At 37.9% G+C, this 22,225-nt stretch overlaps 2 protein-coding genes across 5 annotated transcripts; both read left to right on the top strand.

Annotated features, from left to right (window-relative positions):
• Nucleotides 1–155: 155 nt before the first annotated feature.
• LOC128628831 (uncharacterized) lies at nucleotides 156–9,276 on the top strand. Of its 2 annotated transcripts, none has more exons than XM_053673763.1 (5): nucleotides 156–291; nucleotides 3,755–4,342; nucleotides 4,450–4,485; nucleotides 7,454–7,555; nucleotides 7,683–9,276. In XM_053673763.1, exons 1-5 carry the CDS (start codon nucleotides 269–271, stop codon nucleotides 8,620–8,622), a joined length of 1,689 nt encoding a protein of 562 aa, XP_053529738.1. In that variant the 5' UTR covers nucleotides 156–268; the 3' UTR covers nucleotides 8,623–9,276. The 2 variants fall into 2 exon arrangements, with proteins under 2 accessions (XP_053529738.1, XP_053529741.1); XM_053673766.1 differs by lacking the exon at nucleotides 156–291 and adding an exon at nucleotides 2,025–2,543.
• Nucleotides 9,277–15,302: 6,026 nt separating this feature from the next.
• On the top strand, nucleotides 15,303–22,113 carry LOC128628700 (apolipoprotein L1). 3 transcript variants are annotated; one of them, XM_053673754.1, is made up of 6 exons: nucleotides 15,304–15,509; nucleotides 16,869–16,956; nucleotides 18,083–18,607; nucleotides 18,684–18,722; nucleotides 20,059–20,157; nucleotides 20,309–22,112. In XM_053673754.1, the coding sequence occupies exons 2-6, from the start codon at nucleotides 16,940–16,942 to the stop codon at nucleotides 21,249–21,251; spliced, it is 1,623 nt and encodes a 540-aa protein (XP_053529729.1). In that variant the 5' UTR covers nucleotides 15,304–15,509; nucleotides 16,869–16,939; the 3' UTR covers nucleotides 21,252–22,112. The 3 variants fall into 3 exon arrangements, with proteins under 3 accessions (XP_053529732.1, XP_053529729.1, XP_053529735.1); XM_053673757.1 differs by lacking the exon at nucleotides 16,869–16,956 and having other exon boundaries at nucleotides 15,303–15,509; nucleotides 20,309–22,113; XM_053673760.1 differs by lacking the exon at nucleotides 15,304–15,509 and having other exon boundaries at nucleotides 16,732–16,956; nucleotides 18,687–18,722; nucleotides 20,309–22,110.
• The last annotated feature ends 112 nt before the right edge of the window (nucleotides 22,114–22,225 follow it).

Genomic DNA, 22,225 nt, shown 5'->3' with positions numbered 1-22,225 from the left:
AGTTCTTTATTTATTTTTGAGAACTTATATTAAGCATATTTGTTTTTAATAAATACAGACACTCTATTATCCAGCACACTGAATCTAGGAGTTTAGACAGTGAGGGCTTTGTTTCAGGCTCGTGACAGGAGGTTTTGTCTCATACACGTGGGACAGTGCAGTTAGTAAGACAGCTAACTCTGCTCCTAAACTTTTTCCAGCATGTGTTTACTGACAGTTTCACATCCATGAACTCCTGATTCAACACATCGTAATTCGCTTCTACACGATGGCTTCACATTTATCCTTGAGGTAAAGCACATTATGATGATGTTTCTGTAGTATTTGTGTGACTGATGAACATAAACCCTGTGAGATGTGTTTGTTCTAGAGGACCTCAATGTGAGCTGGTAGTTGATTAAATGTAGTATTTAAGTTGACTCTAACATCTGATTGTGCGATTTGACTAGACGGCCTGTTTTTCTTGGTTGAGGTTGAGTTTGTGTCTATAACGGGGCATAGTGCTGTGACTCTCCCTCATCAGTACTGGTGCTTTAACAAAACATTTCATTGTTCTGCTGGAAGCTGACCTGTCCCGTGGTGTTTATCTGGAGCAGTGTCATATTTTAAACTGATTAAACACTGAGCTGCACATCTGAACAAATCCACACAGCTGAAAAACTAAAATAATAGAAGGAGTTTTCCTAAAGTGTGTGTATCTGGATTGTACGACTAAGTAAACTTGAAGAGGGTCTTTTGTTAATTCTTAGATGCGAAAGTGGAGTTTATATATATATATATATATATATATATATATATATATATATATATATATATATATATATATCTATATATATATCTATCTATATATATATATATATATATATATATATATATATATATATATATATATATATATAAAATTTCATACAGGAATGTTAATAGCTACTAGGTGTTTGTGTGTCTGAAACTAACCACATACACACATTCAGTAAGTTGTTAGTGCTGATATGTATGATGTTGTCCTTTATTCACTTGGAGAATCAAAATTCATCAACCAGAGAATCTCAGTGCTTTTTAAGAAGATATTCTACAGAGAATCCACTAAACAGTGTTAAACACACAATCACAAAAAATAACCCTCAGGCTAACTATAGGCTATTTAAACCTGATGCAGGTAAGAATCATTTACTTGTAGACTAACTTCAGGCCAGTCTTCATAATATGTTGTAATAACCTGATATATAAATGAATGAGACATCTTTATTATTTTAACTCAAATTCATCCATCAATATTTCCAAGTAGTTTATGCATTTATGTTTGGTATGTATTTATGATATTAAATATTTATATTATTACTGATGCGCACGGTGGGTATTCGATTCCCACACACACCTGTGTGTGCGGAGTTTGCATGTTCTCCCCGTGCTGCGGTGGTTTCCTCCCCGAGTCCTCCCTCAGTCCAAAGACATGCTAGACATGGTAGGTTGATTGGCATGTCCAAAGTGTCCGTAGACATGCGATGGATTGACACCCTGTCCAGGGTGTATCACGCCTTGTGCCCGATGCTCCCTGGGATAGGCTCCAGGTTTCCCCATGACCCTGAAAAAGATAATGGATGGATGGATTATTACTGATATCACAGTCTCTTCAGTGTTCAGTCCGGTCCGGGCGCTTTAAAGGAATCTCCCAGAACTAAAACAGGATCTCTAACAGATCCCGTCCTCTGTCGTTGAACTCGGCAGAAAGCTTGAGATGTGTGCTCTAATCTCGCAATTTAATAGGTCACAGAAAAGAAAGTGAAACAGGCACTTCACTGACTCTTTTGAACAAACCGGTTTTAACGAAACGTTTCGGTTCATTTGATTCACTCAGAGCAGGATCTGTCAATATCCCATAGGATGCAGTTTTAGAACGTTGACGTATTAAAAAGAGGCACAATCTCATGCTATAACATATATAACATAACTTTGTTTAAATAGCAATGCGACAACGTGAGAGGATTATTATTCTTAGTGAATCGATTCTCCTGACTCACTGAAAAGAATCGTTTGGAAAAGAACGGAACGTTGATAACTATTTTTTTTAACAGCAGTGAAGTGAAGTCCACTGTGTTTTCAACGAGACGTGGAGGCACTATTATTCCTTTTCTTCTTCTTCATCATCATCTTCATCTTGTTATTTTTGCTAACATTAGACTTTTTATTGGATCTTAAGCAGTGTTTTCTGACCGTCCTTTCTTGATGTTTTGCTCAGGACTGAAAGCGAATACAGAGAAAAGCTTGAACCCGTCATTTGTTTTTGTTCTAACACGCCTATACACCCTGCGACATGCAAAGAGTTACGACGAATTTGTGTTTAAAAGTGTCGTAAACGAATTGAAACACCCGGAAACGTCGACAAACGTGACCAAGTTTTGAGAAACTTCTTCATTCTACAGAGAAGAAGAAGAAGAAGGAGAAGAAGAGACGACGAAGAAGAACTGATCCACATTCTATGATTTAGAGCAGACGAAGTGGACTAGGAAAAGCTACAATTCTGATTCAATGGGTTCCAAAAGCAGGTTTGTGGTTTGTGGTATCGAACAGGAGTTAATGTCCCTCCCATGCAGCTCAGATAATAATAATAATAATGAAACGTTTCTGGTTAAACAGCTGTAAATGCAGTGATCATCTCTGTTCTGTTCTGTACTGCACATTTTCACACCATAAACAGTGCCTTTGTCCTTAATGTGTACACAGATTAGCTTTTAAAAGAACCATATTCGAATCTGCACTTATTAGGCCTTAGAGGCATTAATGCTTTTACTGGATTGATTTCTTTTGGTGTCACTGTTCATAGAAATAATATTTCAATTTAAATGATATCAGAGATGTTCACATGTTTTATTGCTTTAAGTGCTGTGTATAATGTAGAACCTAAGAATAGATCAGAACGTATCAGAACAGGATTAGGTGGAGCTTTTGTGTGCATTACACAACGATTACGGGTTCAGTTGTGGTACAGAGAGTCCGAGAATTAATTTAGAGATTAATTTACATGCACTTCCTCGCTCTTTATTTTGCATAATGTCAGATACTGCAGGTTCCAGTACTGTACATCAGAATTATTTTCTTCTCTATATTCTGTAGAAGATTTCATACACTATCTGTAAAATTTTATCTTGATTAATGGTCACTGCTTTTATTCATTGAACTTTATTTAGAGTTGGTCATTACAATTTGGTTAAGAATCAAGCTTTTTTAATTTAAATGTCAGTGTTTTTAATAATACAAGTTAAAGTGCAACACCTTGCATTCCTCTTGTGTTGATGTGATGTGTGGTATTCATGTGTGGCAGGTTTTAAACACTGTGTTAAACACTTCCTGGTTCTAACTTCGCCACAGTGGCACCACGGTGGACTTTAGAGATCATATTAAACGATTAAGTAATAAATAATAAGCGTGTGTTGCTGTTATGGTAAAATACCGATTGGTGGCGTGGTGTGATGAGTTACTGTTACCACTCCTTATCCAAATCTTCCCTAGATCATTGATTACGCATGTTTTTTTAAATCTATTTTTAATCTACACAGACAAACCCCTGACTTAGTCAACTTAAAAAAAAAAAAATATCACTGTCCACATGTTGGGTATTCAGGTTTATCTGATAGTGCTCATGTTTCTAAAAACCAACACCTTTTCAATATGTAGCATGTGATGACTTTAAATTTTAACCTCAGTTTGTAGGGCAGCTTTAGGAATTTGTACTGATTCAGTGATGTTTTTATCACAGAGAGAAACTGCAGGAGCAGCTGGGCGAGTACATCTTCGATACTGTCAAATACATTGAAACAGTAAAGGAGTTTTGTGACGGAGAATCAAAATGGACCTTACAGAGAGAGTCCGAGCTCGATATGATGAGAGACATCAAAGTCCGGGCCGATCAGATCACTCTGAAGTTTGACCATGTTCAGAAGGCTGAGGACAAGGCCAAAGCTTTTCGAGAGTACATGTGGAGTGGCCTGACTCAGGTTACAGCAGATTCCAGAAGGCAGAAGCTGGAGAAGGAGCTAGGAGAAGTTTTGAAGAAGACTTTAGAAGGACTGGAGAAACTCCAACACTTCCTGGATGCAGTGGAGAAGCTAGCCGTCACCTCACTGTTTGTGTTCATGGATGAGAGCTTCATGCCAAAGGGTGTGAGCTCCATGTCCGTACGTTCAGTGATCTCTGCAGCCAGAATCGTGTCTCCACTCCTCGTCCACTTCAAGAGAGATGCAGGAGCGTTCTTTCTGCCGATCCTCAGGAATGTGGATGTCCTGGCCATCCAGCTGGACAAATACATCTGTATCACTCAGCAGATCTGTGAGAAGATGGAGAAAAAGTATTGAACATATCCTTATACTAAAAAAAAGTCTAACTGGATTGCATGAATAGAGCTTTTAGTCGTTAAACCAAATAGTTTTGACAAACTGTGATTTCTCTTTGCAGGTCCAAGAGCATTTCATGTTATGGTGATATTCATAAGTAAGTGTCATCCAGATAAGGTCTTCTCTCCTTTCATGTTGGCTTATAAATACTTAGAGCTTAACTTTAAGGCCAGTTTGCTATATCTGGATTTTTTCAATTATTTCTTCAAGTATGGCATGTTCCTAGATAAATGTGTCTTTATCAGGCAGATTTAGAAGGTGTGAGGACGTATTCACCCATATCACATATCCCAGATGTGGATCTTTACCTCATGAATAGCCTGATTAAACACGGGTGTTCAATGGAGAGATAAATACTGAGACAGTGTCTGAATCCTGAGTAGTAATCGGAAGGGTGTTCCATAGGTGGGGGGACTGTAGTCTTTATTATTCTAGGTATTAATAAAGAGTCTTTTGATTGAAGCAGGTGTCACAGATCACAAGTAACGTTTGCTTGGGTGCTGTGGGGTGAGACCATTCGGTGCTTAAGAGGCCATTAGTAATATTTTATTTACAATTCAAGATTTTGGATAATCTTGATGCGTTCTATTGAGGAATCTAGATGAAACATACAGCTGTATCTCATCATTATAGCAGTAAAGGCCAACACCATGTTTACAAATAATTGCACCCAGAGGTAGAATACTGTATATAGAGAAAAGGCAGTGGGCCTAAAATAGACTTTACATTTGTATGCTCACAGAAGCCACCATTTACATCTACAAACTTAATGATTAGCTAGATAAGACCTGAGCCAGGAGTGAGACGTTCCCTTAACCCTGACAACATTTTGTAGTCTGTCTAGAAGTATATTATGATCTTTGGTATCAAGAGCTAAACTGATATCAAGCAACAGAAGCAGAGACCTGATCAGAGATGTAGAGATGTAACTGTATGAAAAATTTATATCATGATTATCGTGACCAAAACTATCATGTTTATCAGTATTATCATGGTATTGTTAAAATGTGCTGAAAATATCCAAAAAGTACTGATACACACACTGAGATCGTTTAAACAGGTTTTATATCTGACTATAAAGTGATGGATGGTTGTCACTAGGCTTGTTGCGATCATTTATTTCAGTTAGAGAACATGGCGGAAATCAGCGACGGAGAATTTCCAACCTTCCAAGAGGACCAAATCCCAAGTGTGGTCATATTTTGGATTTTTTAAAGATGCTGAGGGAAACTTAATAGAAGATGGAAACCCTGTCTGCATAGCTTGCCAGAAGAAAGTTTATGTGAAAGGAGGTTTTGGTGCTTCGTTGGTGCTTTTCCCTCTTTTCCCAATCGCTTTTAAATTCCTTACGAATGCTCGTGCGTCCACACGCGTTTCACTTTTGCTTTCGAATTTGCGGCAATTTGGAGGCAGCAATTACTTGAATGGTGGGTTCATTATTACTCTTAATGAAAAGCACAACAATAACAAAACAGTACAATGACCAACTCGCTTATATTAAACCAAATCTTCTGCCATCTCGCCTCACTTTCGTCACGTGATATATGTAATCTGACTCCTGCTGATCTGTGCTGCGACTCTGACTCATTCAGCTCATTTTGACTAATTCGGCTGAACTGAGCAGACGCGTTCAGTTTTAAATTGTAGCGTCCGCTTTCATGCTCAAAAAACAATGTTGCATGCTGCACCTGCGTGAGACTCATGCTGGCTGAGTGTGGAGAGCATTTATCATGAGTTTTAAAATCACGATAATCGCGCACGGTTTTAATGATAATTAAATGTGACACGGTAATGCTGACCGTCTGGAAATTTGATCGTGGTTTATCGTGAAACTGGTAACCGTTTCATCCCTAATCAGATGGCAGTAGTAGGTCATTTATTACTTTAACCAGTGTTGTCTCAGTACCATGATGAGGCCAAAATTCCAACTGAAAGATTTCATGAAAGTGCTCTTATAGGGCGGCTCTGGCTCAGGTGGTAGAGCGGGTTGTCCACTAATCGTAGGGTTGGCGGTTCGATTCCTGGCCCAAATGACTCCACATGCCGAAGTGTCCTTGGGCAAGGCACTGAATCCCAAGTTGCTCCCGATGGCAAGTTAGCGCCTTGCGTGGCAGCTCTGCTGCCATTGTTATTTGTGTGAGTGGGTGAATGAGACACAGTGTAAAGCACTTTAGAAAAAAGTGCTATATAAGTGCAGACCATTCACCATTCTGTGCAAGTATGACCCTAACTGCAGAACTGAAACCTTTTCTACGATCTTGAAATGCTGTACTTTGACAGTTTTCAGAAATAGTTGTTTAGATGTCTTGTAGCAGTAGACAAGTTTGAGTGCTGTAAGAAAAATATATGAGGACGTCGAAGATCTTAATGAAGAATAACTTCGCACTGAAAAAGTACATGGAAAGTTTCGGGTTCATCGGAGTCAAAGTGAACCACGAGCAATATCAGCTCAGACATTTTACACTGTTTTTCATCCCAGTTTTCCTGCCTGTACTATAAATGAAGTCTTACATTATTGATGTTACAGGTGTGACTACCCAAATGTTGGGGTGATTTGATTGTCTACATAGATGTCTGTCTGAATAATAATTATGGTCACATACCCATTTGTTCAAGGATGGCTGTTGATGTCCCATTGCTGCTCCCATGCAATAAATTATTGAATGTCACTTCAGGTGGTATTATCCATATAGTGCTGAGACAGAGATGAATCGTGTCTATGATAATTAAGCCTTTTTGGGAGATGAGCTTGTTGTAAAACCTACCTTGGAGTGGAATCCACTTAGAGGCAGTCTGTAATTTCTTACACTACCAAAGTGCTGAAAATTTTGCAGTGCAATTGAAAACAATTTTGCTCAAATAGAAAATACATAACTACATGATACATTTCTTGCTTGGAATGGAGTAGGAGGTGCATACTGATTATGTCAGGTGACAGTGATTTGTTAAAAGAATTGTTATGGTAAGAACAGCAAATGATTGGTCAAACAAGAACATGTCCTGCTTGTGGAAAATCACGTTCACACAGGGTTTAGGTGTTTTACATCTTATCTATCGTGTTACAGATGTAAAAATGGAAAATCTTCACACACAACGTTTTATTTGAACATGAGTGAGGAGTCTGTGCAAAAACTGTATGACCATTTACTCCAGCTAACCAAAATCAGGTAAAAGCATTTCCATTTATTTATTTAGCATTTTGAAGATTCTGACCAGATTGTTCTTAGAGGTTTAGTGATTGACTTTTGAAATGTAGAAATCTGCTATTAGTATTTCAGAACCTTTTCTTTACAGGATGGATGAGTCATTCAGGCTGACTTTCCTATTCGATGTAAAGGCACAGGACTTCATCTTTATATTCAGTGAGCGCCACTGTAGAATGCTTGAGTTTCTGGATGATTTAGAGAAGGCTGCAGTTGAGCTGGACAAGATGAAGAAGGGCTCCAACATTTCCACTGTGGCTGGAAGTTCAGTCGGTATTGCAGGAGGTGTTTTGTCCATCGTAGGTTTAGCTCTCGCTCCCGTCACTGCAGGCGTATCTTTGGCCCTCACGCTAACAGGTGTTGGTCTCGGAGTCACCAGCGGCGTCAACAGCCTCGTTACAGTCTTCACTGAAATTGCAGTGAACAGTCATCATGGGAAAAATGCCGACAACATCTTCATCAGGTTTATGGAAGATGTGCAGAAGATCCAAGGTTATATGGGAGAAGTTGCCAGAGTTGAGGGTCCTATAGCAAGTGTACATGGAGTTACCGCAGCTGTTGAAGTTGGGAAACTGGCCGCTCGTGCTGGAGCAGTAGGCAAAAGTATTGATGCTATAGTGGATGGAGTTTCAGCTGTAAAAGTTCTCAGTAGTGAGGAGGTGATTGCAAAGGCAGTTAATATGGGGCTTCAGGAAGCTAATGCAGGTCGGAGCATCCCAAAACTGGCTGCAGATCTTCCTGACATTGGGCAGCTGGCTAAAGGAACTCCTCTGGCCATTTCAAAGTCAGCCAGGGCAGGGTTCATCGGCTTAAATGCCTTATTTATTGGTCTGGATGTTCTGTTTATCTGCAAAGACAGTATCAGTCTGTCCAAAGGAAGCAAAAATGAAGTGGCTCAGCTCATTCGCTCCAGGTCAGCTTTGTGGAGCTCAGAGGTGAAGGCGTGGGAGAATATCCATGACCAGCTGTGTGAAGCAATGTCAAGCTTTTACAACAATCGGGAAATTCTAGAGCAACCGTTCCGTCCTTAACATCCTTAACATCACCTTGAACTCAAACAAGATGGTTTGGTAAAATGTTGTTAAAACTCCTGTTTGATAGCTGATTTTGAGTATTTTGGTTTGGGTGTCAGGGTCAAGATTGTAACAGTGCACACAAACATAGACACAATACAGAGAGTTTCTGTCTAAAACTCATTCTGGGGTGGGGCTAAGTGTGTGATGTCACTAAATATATGGCACAGCTTTGGATCATGTCTGGGATTTGTTTATTTCCATTGTTGTCATGTTCAAATTTCATTTTGTTAAACAGGTAATCAATGTAACTGTATAAATAATGACTATTTCAATAATTAACATGCAGATGACAATCACAAAGTGTTGATTAATACTCCAAAATTCCTGAAAAAAAACCTGAAATGACTTTTTACATCTCTTCTATTTCTACACAAAATTTCTGTGCTACTGTAAATGTTTTTTCTATTTCTAAGCAGTGCTGTATAAACTTTATAAACAAAATTAAGTAATCAAACAGGAAACATGTTGTGGTTAGGCTGGTAAAGAAGACTATTCAGTCACATATATGTGCATTTTGCTTGCGTTTTCTTAACTCTTTGTTGACTGTAAATCTCTTGTATGATTAAACCACTGTGTACACAGTCAAATAAATGTTGTCATTACAAAAGAGGCTTAACTCACTAGTGTGTGTCTGTGGTTTGGGTGTGACTGAATACAAAAGTCCAAGAGTCTCCAAAAAATAAATAAATCAACTTGTGTAGTAGCTTGCACCTCTCCATCTTTTCCTGTTTCTTCTACTGTGTCTTACAGACCTGAGTGAAATATGTCCCATCTCGCACAGTCACTGATGGCTCCTGAAGTTCTGTACCTGTGGATTAAACACGTTATTACAACATTTGTGCAACACCATATTTCAATCTGTTTGCAAAAAATACTGAAATTACTAAAGAAAAGGGGTGTTTTCAGAGTCCAAAATTGACATCAGTACTTAAAATCTGAAAGATCATCACATTCAGATATGGGTTACACACGTTTATATAGATTTTTTTGTTCAATCCATTTAGATTATGCAATATACGTCTCCTTTGATGCTCTGCATAACTGGGGACTGCATGGGAGGTGTGGCTAGAAAGAAACCGTTGCTCAAGTATAGCTGTATGAAAGCATGAGAATGACCCAGTGAAGATTTTGTTTTATGTGTGTGATGAGACCGAAATTGTGGTGCAAACCAAGTGGGCTGTACCTCAAATAACACCATCTTTATAGTTAAACTTTGTGGTGGCAGCATCATGCTCTAAGGATGCTTTTCATCCTCAGAATCTGGGCTTCTTGTCATAATTGAAGAGAGAATGACTGGAGCAAAATACAGGGGGATACTGTATTGTGGTTTCTGCTAAAACAAAACTAAAACAAAACTAAAGCTTGGGAGATACTTCATTCTTCAGCAGGATGATGGTCCAAAACACAAGGCCAAAACAATGCAGGAGTGGTTAAAAAATGTTCTACAGTGGTCCAGATCTGAATCCCACTGTGAATCTATGGCACCTTTTGAAAACTGCAGTCAACAAACAAAAAACTTCAGATTTTGCAGAGCAAATCTGTCAGAAAGAATTGGGAAAATTCCAAACAGTGTGCAGAGCTGGTATGAACTTTGACCCCAACACACTTACAGCTGTTACTGCAGCAAAAGCTGCTTCTACCAAGTACTAGTCTGAAGGGGGCAACATTTTTCAGTTTTGAATAATTTATTCAAGCTCTGTCAACAGCGAATGAATTTTCTCTTTGAAGTGTTAATTTAAGATCATTTTGGGTTGCAATAAAAATACTGACTGGAACAGTCTGTGTACATGTCCTTCGTAGTCCAGATGAATCAGATGATTTTAAGGGGGTTGAATACTTTTGAAAGGCACTGTAGATTTAAATCTATATCTGGATTTCTGTGAAGCTGCTTTGTGACAATCTCCATTTTTAAAATAGTATATAAATGAAACATAATTGAATTATACTGTTAAGATCTTTAGTTTGAACATCATTTCTGAGTTCTTTTTTTAAACAAGGCTTTTTATATTTGGTAATATTGTAAACCTAATAAGTATGTCTGAGTAATTCTCTGAAGCATGTGGAGTTTATGTGATGATTTAGAATAGGTGAGCTTGCAGGTTTTAATTCCAACCAATCAGGAGACACACCTGGTTCCACTCATTTTAATTATCTAGCCTTATGTAATATGACATATGTAATATATTTTTTTTAATGTTTAAACAAAAATAAAAGAGAATGTACAAAATTAAAATAATATCAAACTAAGCACACATAGACATGGTAAAATGTTATTTACATGCAGTAGAGTTGTAATTTGTTTAGCATGATGTCTAGATTTAAATTGTACAAAAATAAAGCTATACAGAGGCTTGGGCTGTGCCAAAGTATCACTACATTTCCAGAGGCAATTCTGCCTTCTATATTCCTGAATGAATATTAATTTTCCATTAAAATCTTTCACATTTATAGACTTCAGGAAAAAATTAAGTTTTCAATGAAAGCAGAGTAATGTGTAATCAGAGCATTTTTGCAGTTTTAGAAAGTAAAATTTGCATTGTATGTTTAAAAACATTATTATTGTATCATATTCAGGTTTCATTTCGGTGAGTGAGTTAAAATGTGTCATGCCAGAGATTGAAATAAACTGAATAAACATGATAAAAGACACAAATTGTTAATAAATTGGTAATAATTGTACTGAAATTCCTGAAATGTTCCATTTTTGGAAATAAAAGCTTTACATTATAACATTCTACTCCCCCACTTTCTATATTGTCTGAGCCTGTTTAATTCCATTTGAATTCTATACTCATTAATTCACTTTTAAAATGTTCTCTCATATTTGATTTTAATACAGTGTCCTCCACTAATATTGGCACCCTTGGTAAATAAGAGCAAAAAAAGGCTGTGAAGAATTGGCTTTATTGTTTAACCTTTTGAGCTTTTGTTTAAAAAATCACACAAATTCTCTGCTCTCAAAAAAAAAAAAAAAACCCACAGGTTTATCCCCAAAAATATCTTTGTCTTGAAAGACAAATGAGTCCTTCATTACAGAAGACTTCACCTCACACCATTGAACCAGTTGAGGTGCATAACCTTCAGACAACTGACCTCCCAAGGCCAGTTGCTTGGCATCCATGAACAGCAGATTCCATAAGTGTCATCGAGGAAATTCTCCAAAATGGTAGAGGGGACCAACAAGCAGCAACCACACCACATCCAGGCTCCCATGTGAGTAACGCAACCACTTCCGCTGACCCAGAAGTGATTCCTCAAAAAAACATGATGGTTCTTCAGGCAAATGCAAAAAGGTTTCCTAATGTAATATGAGTTTCTCTTTGTTAGTGCTCTTGTGTATTTTTCCAGAGATTTATATAAAATCTGACAGGTGCTAAGCAAAGCAGACATGTTTAACTCCATGCTGATGTATCAAACCTACGCAAATTTTGAACAAGAATTATGTAAAGCATTCGATCACCTGGAAACGGGAAGTGTTAGAGAGAGACTGTTGACACTGAAACCATGTAAACAGTCTCCTAATGATTTTGCATTTCCCACTTTGGTGACATCGTGACACAAAGTATATTCCAAAATACACACAGCTGTTTTGTGGTTTGGTGGGGTTTTGTGTGCATAAGTGAATACCGTAAATATGACTGGTTCAGGTGTGGTATAGAAAAGTATATTTACAAGTACTCTCTCATTCCTTTAGTTCATACTGAAACTAAAGTTAGAACTACAGCAGATGTTCCTGTTCATCCAGAACTCAGGCTGTGGGTAAATAACAATCTCAGGCTCAGTCTCTCAATTCAACCGTATTTCATATTCTGTAGACATTTTCATACATCGGTCTGTAAGATCTGGAGTAATCATTACAGATTTCAGTTCCCTGCTTTTACACAGCTAATTTAGCCAAATCTGAACTGAACACTTACAGGTAGAGACTGAAAGTGTTTCCATATGCTTTATACTGAGTATTAATCACCCTTTATACTCTGATGGGATGTTTCTTACTTTACAGATATCAACACCAGCACTGCTGCAGCTGATCCACTCATACTTGCACAATAAACACAATCATAACAATGTCAGTGTTGTACTGAGAATAAACCACTGCATACAGATATAGGGTAAATGGATCTCATAAACAGGCTCCTCAGTGTGTCTTGCATTGGGCCCAATTTCATCCTCATTTCTCTTCTCACCGGTGGCATGATAAGGACAAAACTTGATGATGTTGTGGATAAAAATGACATGAAATAAACACGAGGGAGATTGAGTATGAGTAAAAATGTAATTTTATTGGTAATTCACAGGACGGGTGGGTGCGTAGTCTGGAGGAGAGTAAGAGGGGGAGGAAAATGGGGTGCGTCCTGGGGACATGGGGAAATCAGGGTGGGTGAAGTGAGCGGACCACTGAGAGTCGGGCGGACTGGTGGGTGAGAAGAGGGACGGATGGTCGGGGCCCGGATCGGAGAAGACAACATCATCATCCTCGGATTGGAAGCTGGAGGGGGGTTCTGGGTCTGACTGTGTAGAGGCGTCAACACGCACGTTCGTGGGGCAGATTCTGTACCGAAGAAGAGGGGGGAACCCCGGATCTCCATTCTTAGGGGGGGTGCTGCGAAGATAGTTAAGTAGCATCATGATATCAGCAGTGAGATGCACAAGCTGGTAATGAGTGTCCAGATCCAGGTCCAAACCCTGATCCAGGTCCAGTAACGGAGAGAGAGGGGACTGACGACGGGCACCGGCACCTGGACACATAGAAGCGGGATTAGGCGGATTGGAATTACGAGCAATTTAAGAGCAGTAATAGTAAAAAAGTCAAAAAGAAGTGTACGAGCTGAGGAGTGCTAAAAACATACATACACACACACTCTCTTCCTCATACACACACATGAATAACTTTAATAGAATCTTATAGTAATAGAGAAACTATAAAAAGCAGAATTGTAGGATATGCAGGACAGTAGAACTGTAATGATATTAAGAAGTTGGAAGTACAGTAAACCGCTTTTCAAGTAGTATAAATATATATAAAATAAGAAATATAGTGCAAATATGAAAATAAATTATAAACGAGAAATACAGGAAAAAACAGGAAAATATAACTTACTCATGATTCAGATGGTGAAGATTCTCGTCTCGCAAGGAAAGCCTTAATTTTTAGAGAACCATGAAGAAAGCCAGTTATAAGGGTGGCTGCCCCCCCCCTCGAGATAACGATAAGACCAAGGTCCCTCCCGGTTGTTTAGTCGTCTTGCTTACGTCATTTTTTTAACCTAGGGAATTGAGAATCCTGGTTTTTGAAAACCTAGGTAAATGAGAATCCTGGTTTTTGACAACCTAGGTAACTAGAAACTCTGGGTTTTTGTTTCCTGGGTTGTTGGAAATGCCTGGGTTCTGATTTTATGTGTAAATTAAAACCCCTGGTTTCAATTCTATGGGTAAGTGAAATAGGCCTTTTCTGGAAACCTATGGGTTATCTAGTGTGTAAATACAGTATAAATACTGGAGCTTAAGCTCAGGATAGGGGGATCACTTCTGAGAATTCTCATCGGTGTGGATCTCGTGTGGTGGAATGAAACAATAAAGCTGGACCCTTGCTTCTTCTCACTCATGGCTGGTGTATTTTTTCTATCTCCAACTGGTCTCAGAGGTAGATGTGAGTATTGGCTTCTAAGTTGAATTTTAAATGTTTTTGGGTAATAGGCTAAATTCGAACCAACAATGAGTTACTGTTATCACTGCAAAGTTGATTATTTTCATATAACAGCACATCTCCAAGTATTTCACTTCTCTTATACCACAGCAATTTGCCAACAGTTTGACAAAACATTTCGTTGACAAGCATCCCAGTTACACCAGCTGCCAAATCATAGCCATGCTGATATTCAGTATAACCGCAGCCTTGCTTGTGTGATTTTGCTTAAATGTAATTTAGTGTATAGTTTAGAGCCACAGCACAAGTTTCTGCATTGCTGTTTGATAGAAAACCTGGATTAGCTGGGGCTTTTGTGAACGTAAAAAAAAAAGTTTGGGTGTGGTACAGAAAACTAGTTTACATATTTACATGTATTGCCTCATTCCTTTATAGGATAACTCTTCTGTACATTGTTTTTACTAAAACAGATATTAATTATCTATATGAAGTGTATTGGTCACACAGACTATACAGAATATATAGTAATGCATCAGAAGCCTAATTCGATCCACACACCCTTGCTGATTCTCATGTGTATGTCTAAGAACACTTCCATTTTACTGTTTGTCAGAAGGAGTAAACATGAGGCATGTTTTTATTTTTCCTGTGTGTGCTACAAATGAATCTCCTATAAATAAATCTGGAGCTTTAACAGATTCTGTGTTTTAACTCTGTGGTGTGGTGATAGCTCACAGAACAGAAAGTGAAACTTCACTATTCACTTTACGGGCTTATCACTTGGTTTGTCCACATATAGATAGTTTGTGTACATTTAGAAGAAAATGATAAAGTCAATGATTTTCTTTGTGGTTATGTTACCCATAATCCCAGTTGTTGAGAAAACCCAGTTGTTGAGAAAAGAGCAGAATCTGAAAACTTTTTAACAGCTTTAAAGTCTGAAATTTTGTCAGCATGAGCACAGGGGAGGAGTCATTTCTTCTCATTTTTATTTCCTTCCCCTTAGAGTCAGAGAGCTGAGTTGGATGATGAGGTAGTTTTTGAAGTTTTGTTTAGCACTGAAAGGTAATAAAAGTTGCTTATTTTTGCTCGGCAAGTTACAAACATACACTGCAAGTTGAAGGGATACATAGTTGGGGAATATCAAATTTACAGGAAAATCTACAGCTTTGACTCAAATGGATTCCACAATCAGGTTGGTGATTTAAGTTATTGTTAATAGAACAGAAGTTTGTCCATCACCACACTGTAACCATTTGTACTGTTTGTACTGTAGCTGATTCAGCATTTCAGAAAATAATTCAGACTTTATAGTTAAAATTAGGAACAGCAGTACATGGAATTTTCATCTCTGTTCTGTAATATACTGTACTTGTGTTCACACCATAAAAATTGTATTTGTCCTAAAGATCTAGGGTATGCTCCGTGCAGATTATATCATTTGAAGTCGAGGTTAGTCTTTTTATGCGGAAAGTTTCACACACTGAAGAGCATGAATAGAAATTTGCAGGATTTACCTGTACCCTGTTACAGGAGTATCAGATTTCTTTTGTAAAAACTTATATAAACAATTTATGAATAAATCCATTTGTATCGAGCTTGCTAAATGAGGCCTGTTCTCAATGATATTTTAAATGTGTGGCTGAATGAAATCACAAATTTTACAGTCTTCATTTTTGTTTGCTTACATTTTTGTATAATGTTTTTGTCGAAAACAAACAGCTGTTCCCTTTCAAAGGGAACTTCGACGTTGCGTTTAGCATAACACTATGGGAAGCGCCTCTTGCGCGTGACTGGTATCTGAAGCTTGTGTAAAATCATACCTATTTATAGGCCTTCCATGATCAGGTGACGTGGCAGTTACCTGTTTTGCCTGTTTAAAGATAGAAAAGTAGATTTATAAGCACTCCCTCATTCCTTTAGTTCATACTGAAACTAAAGTTATAACTACAGCAGATGTTCCTGTTCATCCAGAACTCAGGCTGTGGGTAAATAACAATCTCAGGCTCAAGTCTCTCAATTCAACCGTATTTCATATTCTGTAGACATTTTCATACATCGGTCTGTAAGATCTGGAGTAATCATTACAGATTTCAGTTCCCTGCTTTTACACAGCTAATTTAGCCAAATCTGAACTGAACATTTACAGGTAGAGACTGAACAACAAAACAACAAAACTGTGTATCAAATTAGCCAGTCTGACTATTCAGATACTGTCTTTTAAGTGTCATTTGCGCTTTGTTTGTTACGTGTAGGCAACAGTCCTGCCACATAGTTTAGTTTCAGTGCTTTTAGTTCAAGGTTTGTCATTGAACTGGAATCAGGGTAATTAACTCTGCCTTCCCCTGGATACAATGTTAAACCTGTTTAACAGCTTTAAAGTCTGAAAAGTTTTTTGTCAGCTAGAGCACAGGGGAGGAGTCATTTCTTATCATTCTTAATCTTTCCTGTTAGAGTCAGAGAGCTGAGTTGGATGATGAGGTAGTTTCTGAAGTTTTGTTTAGCACTTAAAGGTAATAAAAGTTGCTTATTTTGCTCTGCAACTTACAAACAGACACTGCAATTTGAAGGGATATATAGTTGGGGAATATCAAATCTACAGGAAAATCTACAGCTTTGGCTCAAATGGATTCCACAATAAGGTTGGTGATTTAAGTTATTTTTAATAGAACAGAAGTTTGTCCATCACCATATCATTTTCTTTGTACTGTAACTGATTCAGTCTTAAAATAAGGAACAGCAGTACATGGAATTTTCATCTCTGTTCTGTAGTATACTGTACTGTTGTTCACACCAAAAAATTGTATTTGTCCTAAAGATCTAGGGTATGATCCTTGCAGATTATATCATTTGAAGTCAAGGTTAGTCTTCTTATATGGAAATTTACACACACTGAAGACCATGAGTAGAAATTTGCAGGATTTACCTGTACCCTATTATAGGACTACCAAATTTCTTACGTAAAAACTTAGGATTTATGAATAAATTTGTATACAGCTTGCTAAATGAGGCCAGTTCTCAATGATATTTTAAATGTGTGGCTGAATGAAATCACAAATCTTACAATCTTCAAAAAAAATTTCCTACATGCGTAACCCCAACGTTTTTGTAGTAGTAAAGCTATTAAATATAAATGCTTTATTAAGATTGACACATTACTGAATGTTTCATTAAGGATAATAACGGCTCAGAACTAACACGAATGGGTCCAAGGCATTTTTCTTTTGCTTTTCATCTGCTGTGAACAGTAAATAGAAAACACTTTCAAAAAATACATTCAAAATTTGAGGAGAGGATGCCCTCTGGTGGCGTTGCAAGGAATTGACTGTGGCTGGTGTGACCCACAGGCATTTACAAGCTCTGATGTTTACCATTTACCATGTAGCCTTGGCATCACTTATATGCCTTTAAGACAATGTTATTACCCAGTTTTAGTCCAGGGACAAAGAAGAGCCTCAGCCATCTTTAACTGATAAAAAAAAAAAAAGATCACTGTCCACTTGTTGCATATTAAGTCCCATAGTGTCACATATTATACAACATGAAGTGTGTAATGACTTGAACATTTACTGGATCTGAGGTCAGTTGGTAAGCCTGTGGTAGAAAAAGGTATAAGTAATACAACATAAAGTCATAAATGTGTGACAAAGATTATTAATTAAAATACATAAATGGACATAAAACTTTAGCAAATGATCGCAGAGTCAGATGAAAATAGTTTAATGCTTTAGGAATTGTGTTAATTATTATTACTTTTTTAAATCACAGAGAGAAATTGGAGGAGCAGCTGGGCGAGTACATCTTAGACACTCTCAAATACACTGAAACTGTCAAGCAGTTTTGTGACGGAAAATCTAAATGGACCTCACAGAGAAAGACTGAGCTCGATAAAATGACAGGCATCAAGGCCAAGGCTGAGGACAAGAACCAGACTTGGGGACAGTACATATGGAAAAGCCTGACAAATGTTTCCAGTAGGCCAGAGCTGGAGAAGGAGCTAGAAGAAGTTCTTAACAACACTTTAGAAGGCCTGGAGGAACTCCAACACGTCCTGGATGCAGTGGAGAAGCTAGCCGTCACCTCACTGGATGTCTTCATGGATGACAGTTTCAGTTCCATGTCCGTACGTTCAGTGATCTTTGCAGCCATAACTGTGTCTCCACTCCTCGTCCACTTCAAGAGAGATGCAAGAGCGTTCTTCCTGCCGAGTCTCAGCAATGTAGAAGTCCTGGTCTTCCAGCTGGACAAATACATCCGCATCACTCAGCAGATCATTGAGAAGATGGAGGAAGGGTATTGAACATATCCTGATTTCATGTAGTATTATAGTCACTCCAAAATACATCTGACTAATTGTGTTTTCTCTTAGCAGATCCAGGAGTGTATCTGGTTCTGGGGGTGTTCATGAGTAAGTATCATCCAGGCAGGGGCTTTTCTCCTTTATTTTTCTTTGATAAATTCTGTATATAGTTTAAGTGATTAGGAGTGTAAAAAAATAAATTAAAAAATCAACTGGAGTGAGAAGAAAAGTGAAAGTGCTGGGAAAAAAGAATGGTTTTGGGTTTTGTAGGTGGAAAGTGAAGAACGGAACAAGTTGAAGATATTGAAGTAAAGAGTTCCAGAATTTGGGGGCCATGACTCTACATACACTGCATACAAACATAAAACATCACAGAATGTGATCAGGGCCAGAGAGCTGAGAGACAGATGAAAAGGGAGAGAATTTGAAGAAGTGCCAAAAAGGTGTGAGGATCCACAGGCTTGAATTTGCAGGTGGAGATAAGGGATTTTGTGGAGTTTGTGATCAGCAACACCAATCAGACGCCCAGAAACAGAGGTGATGTGTACACCAGTAGAACAAATTAAATCCAGCATGTGACCATGAGAGTGAATGTGAAAATCAACATGTTTTGTCAGGCTAAAACAACTGAGCACAGACAAAAGCTCAATGCAGAACTAGCATCCACATAGATTATTATAGTGCACAAGCACAATCATAGCTGGACATACAGAATTGGCAAGAGGAAGTAATTTAGTAATAAGGCTAAAAACCCAAATGATGCTATTTCATCGAGAATTCAGTGGCTAAAATTAAGTGTACTGTAAACTGTAATCAGCAGTCAGGCCATCAACTTTTCCCTGGAGCTTGGGCTTAGCTGAATAACTATCGCTGCTGGCTGACATCAAATTTAGATCGAGATAGTAACCAGATTATAATTAATAATCACACCATTGTTGCTTCTAAGCTTACCGAATGAAGCTTAAGCTTAACCAGCAGAGCGCTAATTATAGCTTTTTACATTTTTTACATTTTGCGGCATTTGGCAGACGCTCTAATCCAGAGTGACTTACATTTACATTATACATGTAATGTAATGTACATTATACATCTGAACAATTGAGGTTTAAGGGCCTTGCTCAAAGGCCCAACAGTGGCTGTTCTGCGGTGCTCACAACCTTCTGAGCAGTAGTCCAACACCTTAACCAAAGGCCTGGCTAATTTAACTTTACTGGTAAATTGTGAGTAATGGTGTACCCATAGTTTTATGTATCTATATCTCTTGAACTTTGCTGTCTGAATTTCCCATAGGTCAGGTTTGGGGGAAGTAGAATGCACATCCTGATGACAGCATATGACAGTGACTGGTTTTTAGAAATGTTGGATGAACATCCAGGGGTCCTATTTGAAGAAATTCTGTTCACATGTGGTTTAGATGTTTAACATCACATGTATTATGTTATAGATGGAAAAATAGGAAATCTTCACGAAACTTGATTTTGAACGTGAGTGAGGAGTCTGCGCAGGATCTGTATGACCATTTACTCCAGCTAACCAAAATCAGGTAAAACATTTCCTTTCATTTAATTTTCCATTAATTTTATTCTGAATGGTGACTTTCGTATTTTATGTTCAAGATTTTTATCAGAAGAATTTGTAATTGATATTTGAAATGGACAAATTTGCTATTAGTATTTCAAAACCTTTTCTTATAGGAAGGATGAGTCATTCAGGATGAATTTCCTATTCGATGTAAAGGCACAGGACTTCATCTTTATATTCAGAGAGCGCTACTCTAGAATGCTTGAGTTCCTGTCTGATTTAGAGAAGGCTGCAGTTGAGCTGGACAAGATGAAGAAGGGCTCCAACATTTCCACTGTGGCTGGAAGTTCAGTCGGTATTGCAGGAGGTGTTTTGTCCATCGTAGGTTTAGCTCTCGCTCCAGTCACTGCAGGCGCATCTTTGGCCCTCACGCTAACAGGTGTTGGTCTTGGAGTCACCAGCGGCGTTAATGGCATTGTTACAGGCATCACTGAAATTGCAGTGAACAGTCATCAAGGGAAAAAAGCCAATGACATCTTCTTGAGATTTATGGAAGATGTGCAGAAGATCCTAGAGTGTGTGGAAGACGTAGCCAGCAGGGAGGTTACTGAAGCTAGGACACTGGCCGCTAGTGCTGGTTCAGTAGCCCAGTGTTTTGATGATATTGTGGTTGCAGCTTCAACTGTAAACGCTGTCAGAGCTGAGGATGTGGTTACAACAACAGCTGATTTGTCGATTCAGAATGCTAAAGCAGTTCGGAACATCCCCCAGCTTGTTGCAGATCTTCCTGACATTGGGCAGATGGCTAAAGGAACTTCTCTGGCCCTTTCAAAGTCAGCCAGGGCAGGGTTCATTGCCTTAAATGCCCTCTTTATTGGTGTAGATGTTTTTTTCATCTGTAAAGACAGTATGAGTCTGACCAAAGGGAGCAAAAATGAAGTGGCTCAGATCATTCGCTCCAGATCAGCTCTGTGGCGCTCAGAGGTTGAGGCGTGGGAGAAGATCTATAACCGTCTGTTTGAAGGAATCGCAGGGTCTTACAAGAATAAAGAAATTTTAGAACAGCCTCTCTACTCTAAAATAATGAATTACATAAAAATGCTGACCTGGCAGTGAGCATGATTATATTCTTTAAGCGATTATTTTATCCTATGATCTTAAATATTCTGTTTAAAATGCTGAAGTTGTTAATGGTGATCAATTAGTCTGCAGTCATTCACATACTGTAGGCTACTGCAGTTGATTTCTATGTTTATCTCTAGAACCCGGTCTGTAGAACCCGGTGGGTATCTGTTTATAATGGAGGACTCTTTTACGCTAATCTTTTCCATGGTGCTTCGGCTCACTTTATAGCCTCTGCAGTGCTTTCAGCGAGCTTTTCGTTAACACCAAAGAAAATAGAATCCGGAATCCTGATTGAAGATTCATTTTCTGTAAAAATTAAATGAATTATTTTCCTTGCTACATGTGCTTCACTGTATTGGATCTGAATTATTTTCTGCTTCATTTTTAAAATTTTTGATTCATGAAAAATTGCTTCTTTTTTTATTTATTATTTTTTCTTTTTTTTTTTTTACAATCATGTTATTATCATATTCAGCTTTCATTTTGGTAATGAGTAACTCATGAGTAATAAGTGCATATCAAAATAAAATCAAATGAATAAACGTGATCAGAGTCACAAATCATTAATATACTGTTAGTAAATGTGTTGAAATTCAATAAATGATGCATTAAAGTTTCTATGATGTGTGCTTTATAAAGAAAATGTTTTTCTCCAGTTTATTTAGTTGATATGAGAGATAACTACAGTCTCTTTAGAATAGCGCTTACTGAAACACGTTTATTAATAATTATTTATAATTCTCCAATTCCCCCATCAGTATAAATTACTATACATGCATCAGTAATTAGTTTATTTTTTAAATAAAATGTTCACACTAGAACGTCCTTCTCCTCCTCTTTCTCTGTTATCCAAGCTGGTGTGTCTCATTTGATAATAAATCCATTACTGCCTTTAGTTCTTTATTTATTGTTGAGAACTTATATTAAGCATATTTGTTTTTAATAAATACAGACCCTCTATTATC

The sequence above is a fragment of the Ictalurus punctatus genome, chromosome 2 (assembly GCF_001660625.3).
Source record: "Ictalurus punctatus breed USDA103 chromosome 2, Coco_2.0, whole genome shotgun sequence".
In the NCBI taxonomy this organism is placed as follows: domain Eukaryota; kingdom Metazoa; phylum Chordata; class Actinopteri; order Siluriformes; family Ictaluridae; genus Ictalurus; species Ictalurus punctatus.
The sequence above is the reverse complement of the archived record's forward strand: the minus strand, read 5'-3'. Positions and strand labels throughout refer to the sequence as shown.